The following is a 13,446-nucleotide window of genomic DNA, read 5'->3' on the forward strand; positions in this document are numbered from 1 at the left end:
AGGTTTCTGTTGTCTAGGAATTAAATTTTTTGCACTAGAACCAATGGAAAACTACTTCAGTCTTCAGAGTATAGCTTTCTGCCGAGGTTTATCGTGAAGGGACTAATTGCAGGGAGAGTAGAATTTCTTTAGTGTGACTGCACAAGCCTCTGATATGATTGGAGAACCAAAATTCTTGCTTTTCTTAATGAATCTATTTTGGTGAAATTGTTACCCGAAATCATATAATTTAAAGGTTCTGTTGATGCATTCGAGCAATTAAATGTTTCATAATTAGTGAACCAAACTTTTATTGTCATAACCTAATTTTTCCATTGATTTGTAAACAATTGATCCATTTAAACAGTGATTATGAGCAAGTACATAGGTAGACCCCTGAAAGAGAAGTGGATACATGAAGTGTTTTTGGGGAGAAAAGTTATAAAAAAACTGATCCACTACAATGATGGATTATTCACTTGTCAGTGATCGATCAATGTCCTCCGATCTTGATTGATCAATTACTGATCAGTCATTTTTCAAAGACCAGATGTTTTCTTCATTAAAACCTGTTGTCTTGATGCATTTTGGATGATGAATTATTCACTATAAATATGATCGGTCAATAATCATACGTTGTAAAACAATTATCCATAATACTTATTCCCAGATTTTCCAAAGAGGTTGAAAACATGGAAAAAGCTAAAATGTGATGAGTTGAATATTTTCAAACATTTTTATGATACTTTAAAATATGCTTTGGAAGATTAAAGACCACTCTACAGTTAGAGTTCTTGAGCTCTAGACTTTTATCCTAGACTATAGTCTTCTTATTCTTGAGGCCTCTTTCTTGCGAGTTCTTCTTCTCTGCAATAACTCTTTAATTTTACCAGTGTTAGGTCTTTACTTGGTAACTTGAGTTTTTAATATTTGACTTGAGTTTTGACCATAAACCACGTATATTTGTGCTAGAAGGCTTGTGTATAAATACATTAATAACTTCATTAGTTATGAAGAAGGAGAGGTTGAACACTCTAAACAAGCACTACCATGAGGAATGAGTGAGAGAAAAGAGAAAAGAAAGAAGAAGAATTAGGGTTTTGAGAGGAATAAAGTTGAGGGAAAAGAAGGAGATGTATACATAACTCCATGTCCTCTTTAATTATTTATTAAGTCATTTTAGGTTTACATCCTCAATAGAAAATTGAAATAATGTCCAACTACTCTAATCAAAGGAGGAAAGTAATAGATTACATAAAATAATAAAGAGACTATTTTTTTACAGTCCCCCCTCAAGTTGGCGGAAAAAAATGTCTAAGTATCCCTAGCTTGTAAATTATTAAACAACTTGAAAGACAACGCTTTTAAAGAAGTCTCCTAACTTCTCAAATGATCTCAAATGAGGAGTTGAAATGATTCCTCCTAATAATTGCATCTTTGATGAAGTGACAATCGGCTTAATGTGTTTCATGCATTTATGAAACACTGGACTATTGACTATGTAAATACCTGCTTGATTATCACATGCCATGGACATGAGATTAGGATTATAATATCCAAACTCTACAAGGAGTGACTTGACCCACATCATTTCACATGTTGCGTGGGCCAGGGCTTTTTATTTAGCTTCAAAAATTGATCAATCAATAATTGTTTGTTTCTTGCTTTTTTAGGATACAAGGTTATCTCCCACGAATGTGAAAAAAAAGCCACTAGTTTAGCTTCTATCAAGTTCGAATCCTACATAGTCATCATTAGAAACATCGGTAACATTTACATGTCCATATTTTTTTATATACCAATCCCTTTCCTAGAGCATTCTTTAAATAACTAAGTATTCTATAGACTGCTTCTAAGTGTACTTTTCTTGGTTTCTCCAAAAATTGACTCATGATCCCCACAAAGAACACTAGGTTTGGTTTGCTAGCTATGGCATAGATTAGTTTTCCCATAACTCTCCTAGAAAAAAGTAATATCTTTTAAAAGGAGTTCGTTTCATCATGTAGGTTACGATTTACCTTAAGAGGAGTGACAACTGTCTTTGCACCAATAAGTCTTGTTTCATCTAGCAAATCAGTAATGTATTTCCATTGTGAAAACACTATTCCGGCCTTCTTGCCACTTCTATTCCTAGGAAATACTTCAAGGCACCCAAGTCTTTGGTCTAAAAATATTTCCTACTATGTTATTTTACTTCAAATATCACTTGAGTGTCATCTCTAGATATAACTATGTCATGAACATAAACGATGAAGGTAACTCTTCCCAAGTGTCTTGTCAAAATAAATATTGAGTGATTGGAACAATCTCACAAAGCCAAAGCTACTCATAACATTACTAAATTTACCAAGGCCCTAGGACTCTACTTATGCAAAGCTTTATGTATATGGCACACTTTATGTTCTTCCTCCTTGAGCAATGATTTCATATGGTTATGCCATATAGACCTCAAATGATTAGTCACCATACAAAAATACAATTTTCACATCTAGTTGTTGCACCTGCCAATCTAAATTTGCAACCAATCATAGTAACATCCAAATAGAGCTAAGTCTTGCCACATGAGAAAATATTTCAAAGTAATCTGCACCATAAGTTTGTATATATCCCTTTACAACAAGCTTTGCTTCGTACCTTTCCAAAGACCCATCAACATAATATTTGGTAGCAAATACCAATCTACACCCAACTATATCAATTCTAGAAGGCGATTCATATAATATCCAAGGTTGGGTCATGATCTTTTTATTAGCTCAAATATATATCACCTGAATACACCAATCTAAACCAACCATATAAGCTTCAACAATCTGATACTTTATTAAACCCATTTGTTTGGCTTTTTATGCAAGCAAACCTTGATGATTGTATGAGTTTTATCATGTTTGAACTGATAAGTTGGCAACATGCGAGGTGATCTTTGGATTGGATAAGAAACTTGATTGTATCCTGCCTCTTTATCCCTTTTCAACTAGTAAAGTTATCGGATTAGCCCTCTTTAGTGTCCGTCATGGATGAGTGATCACTAAATATAGGGTGGCAAAATGAATATTAAGTCAGACATGCTCTTTTTCAAGTTATGAACAGAATTAGAATTTGTTTTCAAGGATTCACAACAAGGTTCACAATCAATTGGTGTTGGAAAATATGAATAACCTTGTATTTTTAGTATACAATAATAACATGCGATTCAAGAATGTTGGACATAAGTCAAAATTTCATCATGATAGCAATGAAGAGTATTGGAATATGATCAACCTCAATAACATTTATGAGCCAAATGATGATCCCTTGTACCATGGAGAATTTAGTTTCAAAAGCCACTATTATTGGGATTGGAATGGTGTTCCAAATGGCTTAGTGCGGAGATAGGATCGCCATCTCAGGAAGTGGAGAAACACGATAATGACAATGATCATTTATTGAGTGAAGATGAGTTGGATCATCTTAGACGACCATATGTGTAAGACTCTACATACATATGTGATGATGACACAACAAAGAGCATACAGTTACCAACATGGGAACATATGATGACATACCGAAAACATGTGTCATCAATAGAAGAGGTTGATCCAATTAGACATCTACTTAATTTGAATGAGATTGGACAATATTAAGCATACTTATGCCCCAAATCATTGTATTATGAACGTAATAATGAATGCGAGGGATACAATGGATACATGGAAGGAGTCCCTCAGACTCTTTAAATCATAATTTTCAATTGTATGGAGGGAACTCATCTTTGTTTGAATTATGATCTAACAATAATTTATACATGCTTGCCTTCTTCATGAAGGTGTGAGTACTTACTTTATAGACCACATGCCCATGTGCTTATAATAGTGACCAATCACCCAGTTCTAGTTTCCATTCGCACTATAACTCTTCAATTTTTTAGTTATTTACTTTGTTAATTTATCTATTGATAATTCACAATCGTTATTTTTCTACTTGTCTGCCAATTTCAACTTTAGATCTCACTTGGCCTATTGTTGTATCACGTTGTGTTCATAGATTAATTTCTTGGATTTAGATTAATATGATAATTAAAAATATTTAAGAAAAATTAAACTAATATGTAAGAAATATAATTAAATTCACTTTAGTCACAGTTATATCCTATATTAGAGTAGTTTATATTACACAAATTTTTCTAAGAGATATTTATAGTAAGTAGTCATTAGTATTAAATAAATTTATAGTAACCTAGTTGCAACTTATTTCTTACTCTTACAAAAAACAAATCATGCTATGAGTTTTCCCTTAATCTAAATAGACTTTAACCCTAAAATTACAAACCAAGTGTCTATGAAATATTTTCCTATTCTTCAACACTTCTCAAAAAAATTTATCTGAAGTGTGTTACATTTCGTTAATGATAGTGGCGGAATAAGAGAGAAAGAGACGTGGATATGAAATAGTGGCCACTCTTATATCTTGGAATAAATAGCTTAAATAATCATCATTTGTAACATTTGAAAACTATGTGTGTATATGTAATGTTTGTTCCTAAGATATCATAGTATAAAACAGTAGTGAATGGACATTTGGAATTTGGCTAAGAATCTTATTATAGACTTGAGTGGATGGTCTTATTCACCTTACTTAAACTTAAGAGTGTGGAATTGTAGGCATTCTTTAGAAAATTGTGCCCCATCTGTAGCGGGGAGTGTGAGACTCAACTGAGTGATTAGAAGAGGAAAAATTATACCTTGTATGTAGCGGGGAGTCTAGGTCTCAACTGGAGGATCAAAAGAGGAAAAAAAAATTTCCCCTACCTGTAGTGGGGTTGGGCATCAACTGGGTGACTAGGAGAGGAAAACTTGTGCCCTACTTGTAGTGGGGAGTTAGGGCCTCAACTAGGTATCCAAGAGAGGATTATATGGACCTTATCAAGGTACGGGCAAGATGATGTGGACTTCACTTTGACCTTTTTCGAGACACTGATTAAGGGATACGAAACTAGCTAGTACTATAAGTCAGGATCAAGTCTAGCTCTAAAACTGTTGTGCCTCATTGACCTTGTTGAATACTCAAAAAGGGTATGTAGATGAAAAAGACTATTAGTATATTGTCTCACATGTAGTGAGGAATAAGGACCTTGTTGAGTAGTCAACAAGGGTATGTGGTTGCAAAAGACTATCGGTATATGTTTACCTCACCTGTAGTGAGGAGTAAGGATCTTGTTGAATAATCAACATGGGTATATGTATGCAAAAGACTATTACATGTTTGCCTAACTTGTAGTAAGGAGCAAAGACATTGATGGGTGACTTGCAAAGGTATGTGTGTGTGTAAGGCAACGATTACATTGATCGTATTAAAAAAATAATAATAATACCATTATATATCAATAAAAGGGTTTACACGGATATGTAATAGGTATTATTCGATTCCATTTCTTTTAATAAACGAATAAACGGGTAAAATATTCTAATTAAATATATAGATAATATTTTTTTTATATTATATATACCATTTAACAAACAAAAAATATGGATAATCAGCTAAAACCAATTTTTGAGCTACTAAAACGTCTGGAGAATCGAAGACAGGCGATCCCTTTCGTGCTGGGAGCAGGATTGTTTAGAAAATAATTCGTTGTTGTCACCTGTGGATGGATGTTTCTTCGTAAGTCGGCTGGGAAGATTCTTACAGTTCCTGTTCGATGGTCAAGGTAGGCGCATCGTTGCGACTTTGCCATGGCAGTAGCTCAAATTTGAGGAAAAATGCTTTCCCTAAAGTTGGTGCGCTCTTTGGTTTTCGGTGACACCATCACCGACCCCTGCTTCCTAAACCATTTCTATCGCCGTCGTCGTGAGGAAACTCATCGATCCTTTCTTCTTTTCCTCCCCACTCAAGAAATCATTTTCGATGCGTACAAGCTGGCGAACCTTGCGCGGGACATCGGGATGGATTTCTCACCCGATCCCTCACTCTCTACCATCATCTTTTCATGGTCCTCCTTATCATCACCATCGTCGTCAACCACCCAAGTATCCCTTCCATTTCCCGATCTTTCCTGCGCTCCCCTGTCTCAACTCCAAAAATTTCTTCGCCTATGTAGAGGTTTCTTCAAGCTTGTCTCCTGCAAGGACCCTGTTATCAACGATCGACAAAGCTCCTCTTGTTCGCTTTCTTTGTTCGTGCGTCTAACCGGCAACCGAGTTGACGGTTTCAGTACTTTTGCACGCATCCTTGCCGGAGTTGGCTGGACGTTCTTTAAGAGCACCGGTGGTGGTGGTGACGTGGTGCATCTCTTCCGTAAGGTGGAATCTAGGAAGGCCAAGGTTGGAGGCTCTCAGGGGAATTCAAGGATTAGAGAGCTGAGATTGCCTGACTTTGATTTCGGGGATGTTCCAGTCAGGATTTTGCATTATATCCTTCTGATGACGGATGACGTCTTCTATTTAGGATGAAGACGACGACGACGACATTTTCCTTTACATTTTAATGTCATAATTCAACGATTTATAAGATCATGGAAACCCTTCCATTTGTGTTCTTTACTTGCGTTGGTGTTCCCATCCCAAAAGCCAAAGAGTCTGCGTATTTTCCTTTTTGTTCCTTTCCATGCGACATTCATAAAGATAAAGGGAAGGAGAACCATCTTTAACATTAAATTTTATCTCCTAAAAATTTACATTTTCAACAATTCTAATATAATCGATTTCTTATAATAAAATCAAAATAATTATGTTCATCTTGTCACCATGAGATCCAACCTTTCTTGTCACCAACTATAGATTTCCTTCCACTTCTTCATCAATATTAACAATTCCTTTGTTGTGATTTTGCTTAGTCGTTTCGACAAATACAAAAAGTATCGACTATCAGATAACGAATATTAATTCATAATAGTCTCACTTATAATATGTTTACCTACATCTCCACTCTTTGATTGAACTAATTGTGACATCAATTATACCAGGTCTGCTAGTTACCCAGCTAGTAAATCGATCTCCTCGAAAGAAATTGGATCATAACTCTAGTCTTTAGCTTGATTCTCGCCTACAATAAAAAATATAAATTATGTAAAATTAATCAATTGAGAATTAACAACTAAAACGAACAAGATAGTTTAATTAATTTACCCCAACAACAATTTGTAATGGACAAAGACAAGATTATTAAGTCTTTTATGCTCTTATTTGTTCCTTATTTTTATGTGAATGCACTAAAAAAATACACTAGTGTGCTTACAACTATTTTCACTACATGTTTTTCTCTTCTTCTTCTAAAACCTAGGCCTTCTAGTGATGGAACCCTAGAATCTACCATGGTATTAGAGCTGAGATTGTAAGGTTGTTAAAGCAAACTTGCTCAAAGGTGTTGAGTGTGCAAAAAGAGACAAAATTTCTGCCATTAGAGGAGGTAAATGTACTATTTTTTTCCAAATTTCGGCAAGCCCTACATCATATAAGTGTGTTAAAATCATTCCTTATCATGTTAGAATCAACCCTAAAATGTTTTTAGGATCAATTCTACAAAGCAAAATCGAGTTCAAATAGACCAAAATCATGTCTAGATTCCATTTTTTTTTTGGAACTCCATATTTTTGTCTTGTTTTGATTGATTTTATAAGCCATAAATTCCCTTATAAAAATTCAAAAAATCCTCTTAAATCCTGGTTTCAATCTCTTATTGTTGCTGATTTTATTAGTTCTCTACTTCCATAAAACCATAAGTTGAGGTTTGAAGGTCTTTAGAAAGTTTTCCTTGTTCATATTGTGTTTGGAATTACCTTCTTAATCAACAACTTTTTTTTTGTTTTGAATTATTCAGCCTAATTGTCAGTGCTCCAAGGCAAATCCTACAGTAAAGTTAGAGGAAGAGGATCTGGTGAAAGTAGCCAACCGAGGAAGTGCGTTTTTTGTAGTTTGAACAATCATTTAGTTAAAACTGTTGGAATTTATATGAGAAACCAAATTATTTTAAGGCTAATCAAGTATCAACCTCAGTGAATGAAATAAACCCAAAGCTCTCTAAGGGAAAGATGGCAGTTTCGGATGAAGATTATGAATTGTTCCAAAATTTTAAAATTTGGTAGCTACACCACAAAGTGCATCAACAACTATAATTGCTACAATTTGTATGTACTCATTTCTCTCATGCTCGAGTTCATCACCATTTATCATTGACTTAAGAGCCTCTAAACATCTCACATGTAAATTTGAACTCTTACCCTCTATGTTTCCATGTTCTATGGACCGATTTGTATCTATTGAGTATGAGTCACAAACCAAAGTTAAGGCATTGGTACAATTATACTATCAATTTCTTTTTCACTTTCTAATGTCTTATTTGTTCCTCAATTTCCTTTTTAAGTCTTATGTAAGTTAGTCATTAAACTGTTTTGTAACTTTTTTTCCAATCTTTACTTTATGAACTCATCTTCCTCATTCAACAACCATTGCTGATGTTTCCCTTTAGTCTTTTGCAACGGGCATCGCATCAACATAGTTGCAGCAATAATGGATATCGGACAAGTAAACATATCGAATAAAAATGCCATAGCTCTTTCAAGGCCTCCCCAAACTCTCTTTCTGATAAATGAATGGGAAAGGAGCCCAACTACGGCTACCAAAACTCTTCCCTATTGCAGAAAGTAAGATTTCAAAGAAGAAAAACCAGGAAAGAAGAATCATGAAAAAGTCCCTTACCTTGACCGAAATGGTGGAGAAATTTGTGGGTTTTGTTAACCGTGGCAGCAATCAAAACCCAAGGCAGAAGACGTATAGCTCCACCGTCTGGCCATCTATCCACCATTCCCAGAGTCGGACTCTGCCGCGGCCAAGTCTGAGTCGGAATCTGGCGAATTTTGTGACAAGCTCTGGCCGAGGTTCGGGTTTCCTACGATCCTCTCCAGCGCATTGTGTCCTGCAACTTCTTGATCTTCGAACTCAGCCATGATCTCCCACTAGGAGGAGGAAACAATTTGTTGGAGGCGGTCAGTGAAGGCCGCGCCGCTCTGTTGAGCCTGCTTGAGGTCGAAGCCATTGCAGTAGAATTTTCCTCGGCGGTGGTGACACAGAATCAAAGGCTCATTATTTTTTATCCCGAATAGCATCTGCTATGGAAAATTTCTTCGTCCCCAAAATTTCCTCTTCTCATCTTGATCTCTTATGAATTCAGTTGACGAACTATTCCGTGCAGAGATTGTCGGCAAGTCTTGCTGCTACCTGTTCAACGGAATGCTAAGTCAGAGTAGTTACGTCTGATTCGAGCTACTGTTAGTCAACTCTTGAGGGTTGTTTGAAGGATTGCTGTTGTTTGAAGCTGCTTCCTTATTCAAAACTCTTTAGATAGAGGCTCTGCCGAAGTAATTATGGGGGACGTCGAGTTTGAACCTCTTGCTTTGATTTGCTTCCAGTCCTCTCGCAGGTGTGAACCTAGGAGATTAATTGGACCGCCAAACCACTGCCTTCAACTGCAGCTTCGTTCTGAATTTAATCGCTGACTTTCTTAGGAAAAACTTGCAGCAACTCGACCGATGATTCAACCAGAGACCACTTTGAAAAGTGATGATCATGATCTGGATCAGGTGGGATCAAAGTGGGAGGATGTAAATTGGTGCTCTGTTGATCAGCGACAGCAATAAGCACTCAAACGAAGTTTGTTCCCAAAAGAACGTTGTTAAGAGCAATTTATTAAGAAGAATTGAAGATATTTGGATTTTGAAACTGATAACTGAAGTTTTTGTTCTACCAAAGATGCTAGCAGCAAGAGATTACTTGAGGATTACTTGGTAAAAATAGTCTCATATTGGTTGGGTAAGACTAGATGACTCTCTTCATTACTGTCGTGTTCTTCTGAGAAAACAACTTGCAGAAGAAAAGATCCGCAGTTATTAGCGTTACAATGATATGTGCCAAATATGTTACAGATAGGTAGAAGGAAAAAAATTGGAACTGCACAAAAAGAATAAACTTCTTTTGTTTGGTCCAGGAAAATGAAATGGGTCCTGGAGTCAATCATCTCCTCCCAGCTCCTGCTTCCCCAGGCACTGAAATGGCTTCGTTATTCCGGTCTTGTTGTGGCAGGGTGGCCGCAAATGAGGTTAGATCTTTTATATCATCAGTTTTTGGCAGGAAGTAGGCCTCGGAGGTGGGTTTCCTTGCTTGCTGTGGTGCCCCCTGCACTGGGACTCTCTCCACTATCTGCTTCCTCAAGATGTCGTGGAGCCTACCGAAGAGCTTCTGCTTCACGGTCTCGAAAGCTCTATCCAGATTCTCAATCTGCTCCGTCGCGTTAACGTTGTACATGAACAGCCCATAATACAAATCGAAGCTGTCACTGACCGTGTTCTTGGTCTGTAATAGAAAGGCATATGTTTGTTAGATTCACGGACGAGTACTGCAGCTCCTTTTTCAAGAATCCACAAAACGTATTAGTTTTTTTTTTTTTCACATTACCAGCTGCAAAAGAGTCTCGTATCCCTTGGTGTTGATGGGCGTCGATTCCAAGTCTAGATGAGACAATATTCTGCAAAAGGCAGATCAGGAGATGTTTCTTTAGAAATTGCAGGTTCGATATAGATCACCTTGCCGAGTAATTACAAAGATGACCGAGTCTCTTACCTTCCTATAGTGTGAGTCACGAATTGGCTGCCGGCGGCATGGCGGTCGTGTTCTTCGCAGGACATTTCCACCATACGACAACCCTGGAGAAGGCAAAAACGATTTGTTAGGCGATTTGTTCCCAACAAAAAATCCTCAACTGGGACAGACAGGATATAAGAAATTCTGACCTCTTGCTCAAAAATGCTCAAGAAGTTATCGCATTTCTGCTCTTGAACGCTCTTCTCTGTGATTCGGACCTTGTCAAAGACGAAGGCCAGGTCCTCCCAACCGTTTTTTCCGCTTTCTGGACCGAACATTGGATGGGTACAGACGATTCCGAATCCTGGAGGAAGAACCTGAGAATCCCATTGTTCGATGAGTTAATCAGAGGAAATCGTATATACTTGTTGATTAAATTTAGCTCAAACCTATGGATAGATGAAGTTACCTCAAGGAAGAGATTCCTAGGAAACTGCTTTACAGATAAAACATCCGCAAAAATGGTGTCCGGCTTCAACTTATCGAATGGAATTCCTCGGAGTACTGTCTCAGTCGACAAGATCGAACTGCAGACGAGTACAACGTCTGGTTGCGCTTCACATAACCCATCAACGTTCCTGTTGCAAAGCAGGCAAACGTTAAGTATCTTTCTCCTGGAACTTACAAATTAGAGCAATAACGATACTTCAGATTCCAAAAAACTTAATGAAATGATCCTCACCCGAAGAACTCAATGCCATGCTTCTGGCAGTAGTCTGAGTAATCTGATCTCGAGGTTGCCAAAACCTTGTGCCCCTGTCTCAGTAGCCCGTCGGCTATGAACTGACCGAAATTACCGAACCCGATGATCCCGATCTTCAGCAAAGGCTCATTAGACGAATTTAATGGCTCGGCGGATTTGTCCAACTGACTGACGACCTGAAGCCTTCTCAAGGTGAGGGATTTCAGGCGCAAATCACCAAACTTAGCTCCACTGTGCCGACGTAGAGTCGGCAAGAAGGAAAACTGAGTTGACGAGGGAAGTGAAGGTAGATTGTGCTTCAAGTCAGTCCGAGTTTGGAAGAGATTTTGATTGCAGTTGGAGAGATGAAAGGAAGCCATTGGAGAGATGGGAGCAGTAAGTTTTGATCCGTTGGGATGAGAGGTTGGAGTCTGAGATGGGGGGTATTTATGGGGAGCGACTGCCTCGAGTCTTATTCTTATGTTTCACGCGAAAGACGAATGGATTCGGAACTCAGAAACCTCACCTCACCTTCCTCTTCAAATATTTTCATTTGACATCACAGGAATAAGACATGCGACTGAAAGCTTACTGGATTCGTTCCTCTTTCCTTTTTCCCAAAATAAAAAAGCTTGAACAAAATAAAAATTGTACGTGGTGGCTAGACACAGAGACCACATTCAATGGAGAGGTTAAAGAGAATATAGAAGAAAAACTCTTAAACGTGTAAAGGCTATTAATTTGACCGAGGAGAAGCAGACGAAGAGAAAATACTAATTAACGGCCATTTTATGAGAGAAATTTGAAAGCAAGTTGGAGTAAGTAGGACGAAACTGACCGAGGAGAAACGGACAAAGGTGGGAGCTCAATAATTGAGAACAGGAGAAGTCTTATTTTTATGCTGGTTGCCATTTTTAAACAAAGGCTGCTGGCCTGCGCTGATTGATCAATTCTTTTCGTGTTCTTGCGTCTTTTTTTAATCGAGCTCAGCGGGCACTGGAACATCGAGTGGCCAATCGGTTTCGTGTTTCAACAGCGAGCAACGTCTGTTTTTTTTTTTTTTTTTAATATGTCAGGGCGAAGACCAGATGCACTCGAGTTGCTCAAATGGTCTTAAACAAAGGTCCGGCTTCTTTAGATAAGATCAGGAGCAATTAAACAAATAATGGACGATTCCCTGTTGTTAAACGTGACTGTTCTTGAGAGAAAAAAAAATTATATTTATACATACTATAGAAGTTTAGCGACATAAGAGAAATAATTTTTACCATATTTTTCATTAATGAGAATGGGAAATTTATAGATTTACAACGATGTTGTATTGTTTACAATTTTTCAACTACTTGTCGTACCTCCTGGATACAATTTTAGGTTATCTTTATCCTTTATCATGCTCATCCTTTATCTCTATCATACTCCCGTAAGATGGAGCTCCGAGAGGAGAGTCCAGTCTTGGTCTTCAAGAAGATGAAGTGACACTGCGGAAGCGGTTTGGTCAAAGCATTAGCCAATTGATTAATAGAAGAGACATGAGTAACCCGACTATTCTGAACTTATTCGCGAATGAAGTGGTAATCCAAAACAATATATTTCATGCGAGAGTGAAATACTAGATTGGAGCACAGATTTATAATATCTACATTGTTACAATAAAGGTTTGGTTGGTATGGAAGAAAAACACCAAGTTTAGTGAGAAGAGAGTAGATCCAATGGATCTCAATTGTAGTGGTTGCAACAGAGCGATATTTCACCTTTGTAGATGAGGGACCCACAATCCGTTGCTTCTTAGAACTCCAAAAGATAAGATTGCAACCTAGGTAAACAAGATAGACATCGGAGGAAGTAAAATCAACCTTGTTTCCTGCCCGGACAACATTAGAAAACGCATTGAGAGACAAAGTAGATTGTCAATGTTGTACAATACATTGATCCAACGTCCCACAAAGATAGTGCAACAATCACTTGACAGCATCCCAGTGGTCAGTAGTAGGGAAATACATAAATTAGGATAAATTATTCACCACATAAGCAATGTCCGGGCAAGTAAGAGACAAGTATTGCTGACTACCAACAATAGTCCGACATTCAGATAGATCAGAGAGTATGGTATCAAACTAAAGGGTAAGAGTAGATGATGTGGCAACTGATGTAGGTACAGGCTTTGCATTTGTCATGCAT

General features: G+C 37.4%; 2 protein-coding genes across 2 annotated transcripts; one reads left to right on the forward strand and one right to left on the reverse strand.

Moving 5' to 3' along the window:
• The first annotated feature begins 5,714 nt into the window (after positions 1–5,714).
• LOC137948804 (uncharacterized) lies at positions 5,715–6,404 on the forward strand. The gene has a single exon (XM_068794978.1). It carries the CDS (start codon positions 5,715–5,717, stop codon positions 6,402–6,404), a length of 690 nt encoding a protein of 229 aa, XP_068651079.1.
• Positions 6,405–9,874: 3,470 nt separating this feature from the next.
• On the reverse strand, positions 9,875–11,648 carry LOC137948812 (arogenate dehydrogenase 2, chloroplastic-like). Its single transcript, XM_068794991.1, has 6 exons — positions 11,269–11,648; positions 10,996–11,164; positions 10,736–10,903; positions 10,566–10,648; positions 10,401–10,470; positions 9,875–10,298 (listed from the first exon to the last, which is right to left on the reverse strand). Exons 1-6 carry the CDS (start codon positions 11,646–11,648, stop codon positions 9,960–9,962), a joined length of 1,209 nt encoding a protein of 402 aa, XP_068651092.1. The 3' UTR covers positions 9,875–9,959.
• Between the last annotated feature and the right edge of the window lie 1,798 nt (positions 11,649–13,446).

The sequence above is a fragment of the Aristolochia californica genome, unplaced genomic scaffold, assembly GCF_029961685.1.
Source record: "Aristolochia californica isolate CCGP_79_NKW_82.1479 unplaced genomic scaffold, dmAriCali1.0.hap1 SCAF_1, whole genome shotgun sequence".
In the NCBI taxonomy this organism is placed as follows: Eukaryota; Viridiplantae; Streptophyta; class Magnoliopsida; order Piperales; family Aristolochiaceae; genus Aristolochia; species Aristolochia californica.

Excerpts from the sequence above, each read along its gene's own strand:
- LOC137948812 (XM_068794991.1), bottom strand. The coding sequence starts at position 11,648 with ATGGCTTCCTTTCATCTCTCCAACTGCAATCAAAATCTCTTCCAAACT. Across the intron at positions 10,904-10,995 it reads CTAGGAATCTCTTCCTTGAG|GTTCTTCCTCCAGGATTCGG; the intron begins GTAACTTCATCT and ends TGGGATTCTCAG. Across the intron at positions 10,299-10,400 it reads ACGAGACTCTTTTGCAGCTG|ACCAAGAACACGGTCAGTGA; the intron begins GTAATGTGAAAA and ends TTTCTATTACAG.
- LOC137948804 (XM_068794978.1), top strand. The coding sequence starts at position 5,715 with ATGCTTTCCCTAAAGTTGGTGCGCTCTTTGGTTTTCGGTGACACCATC.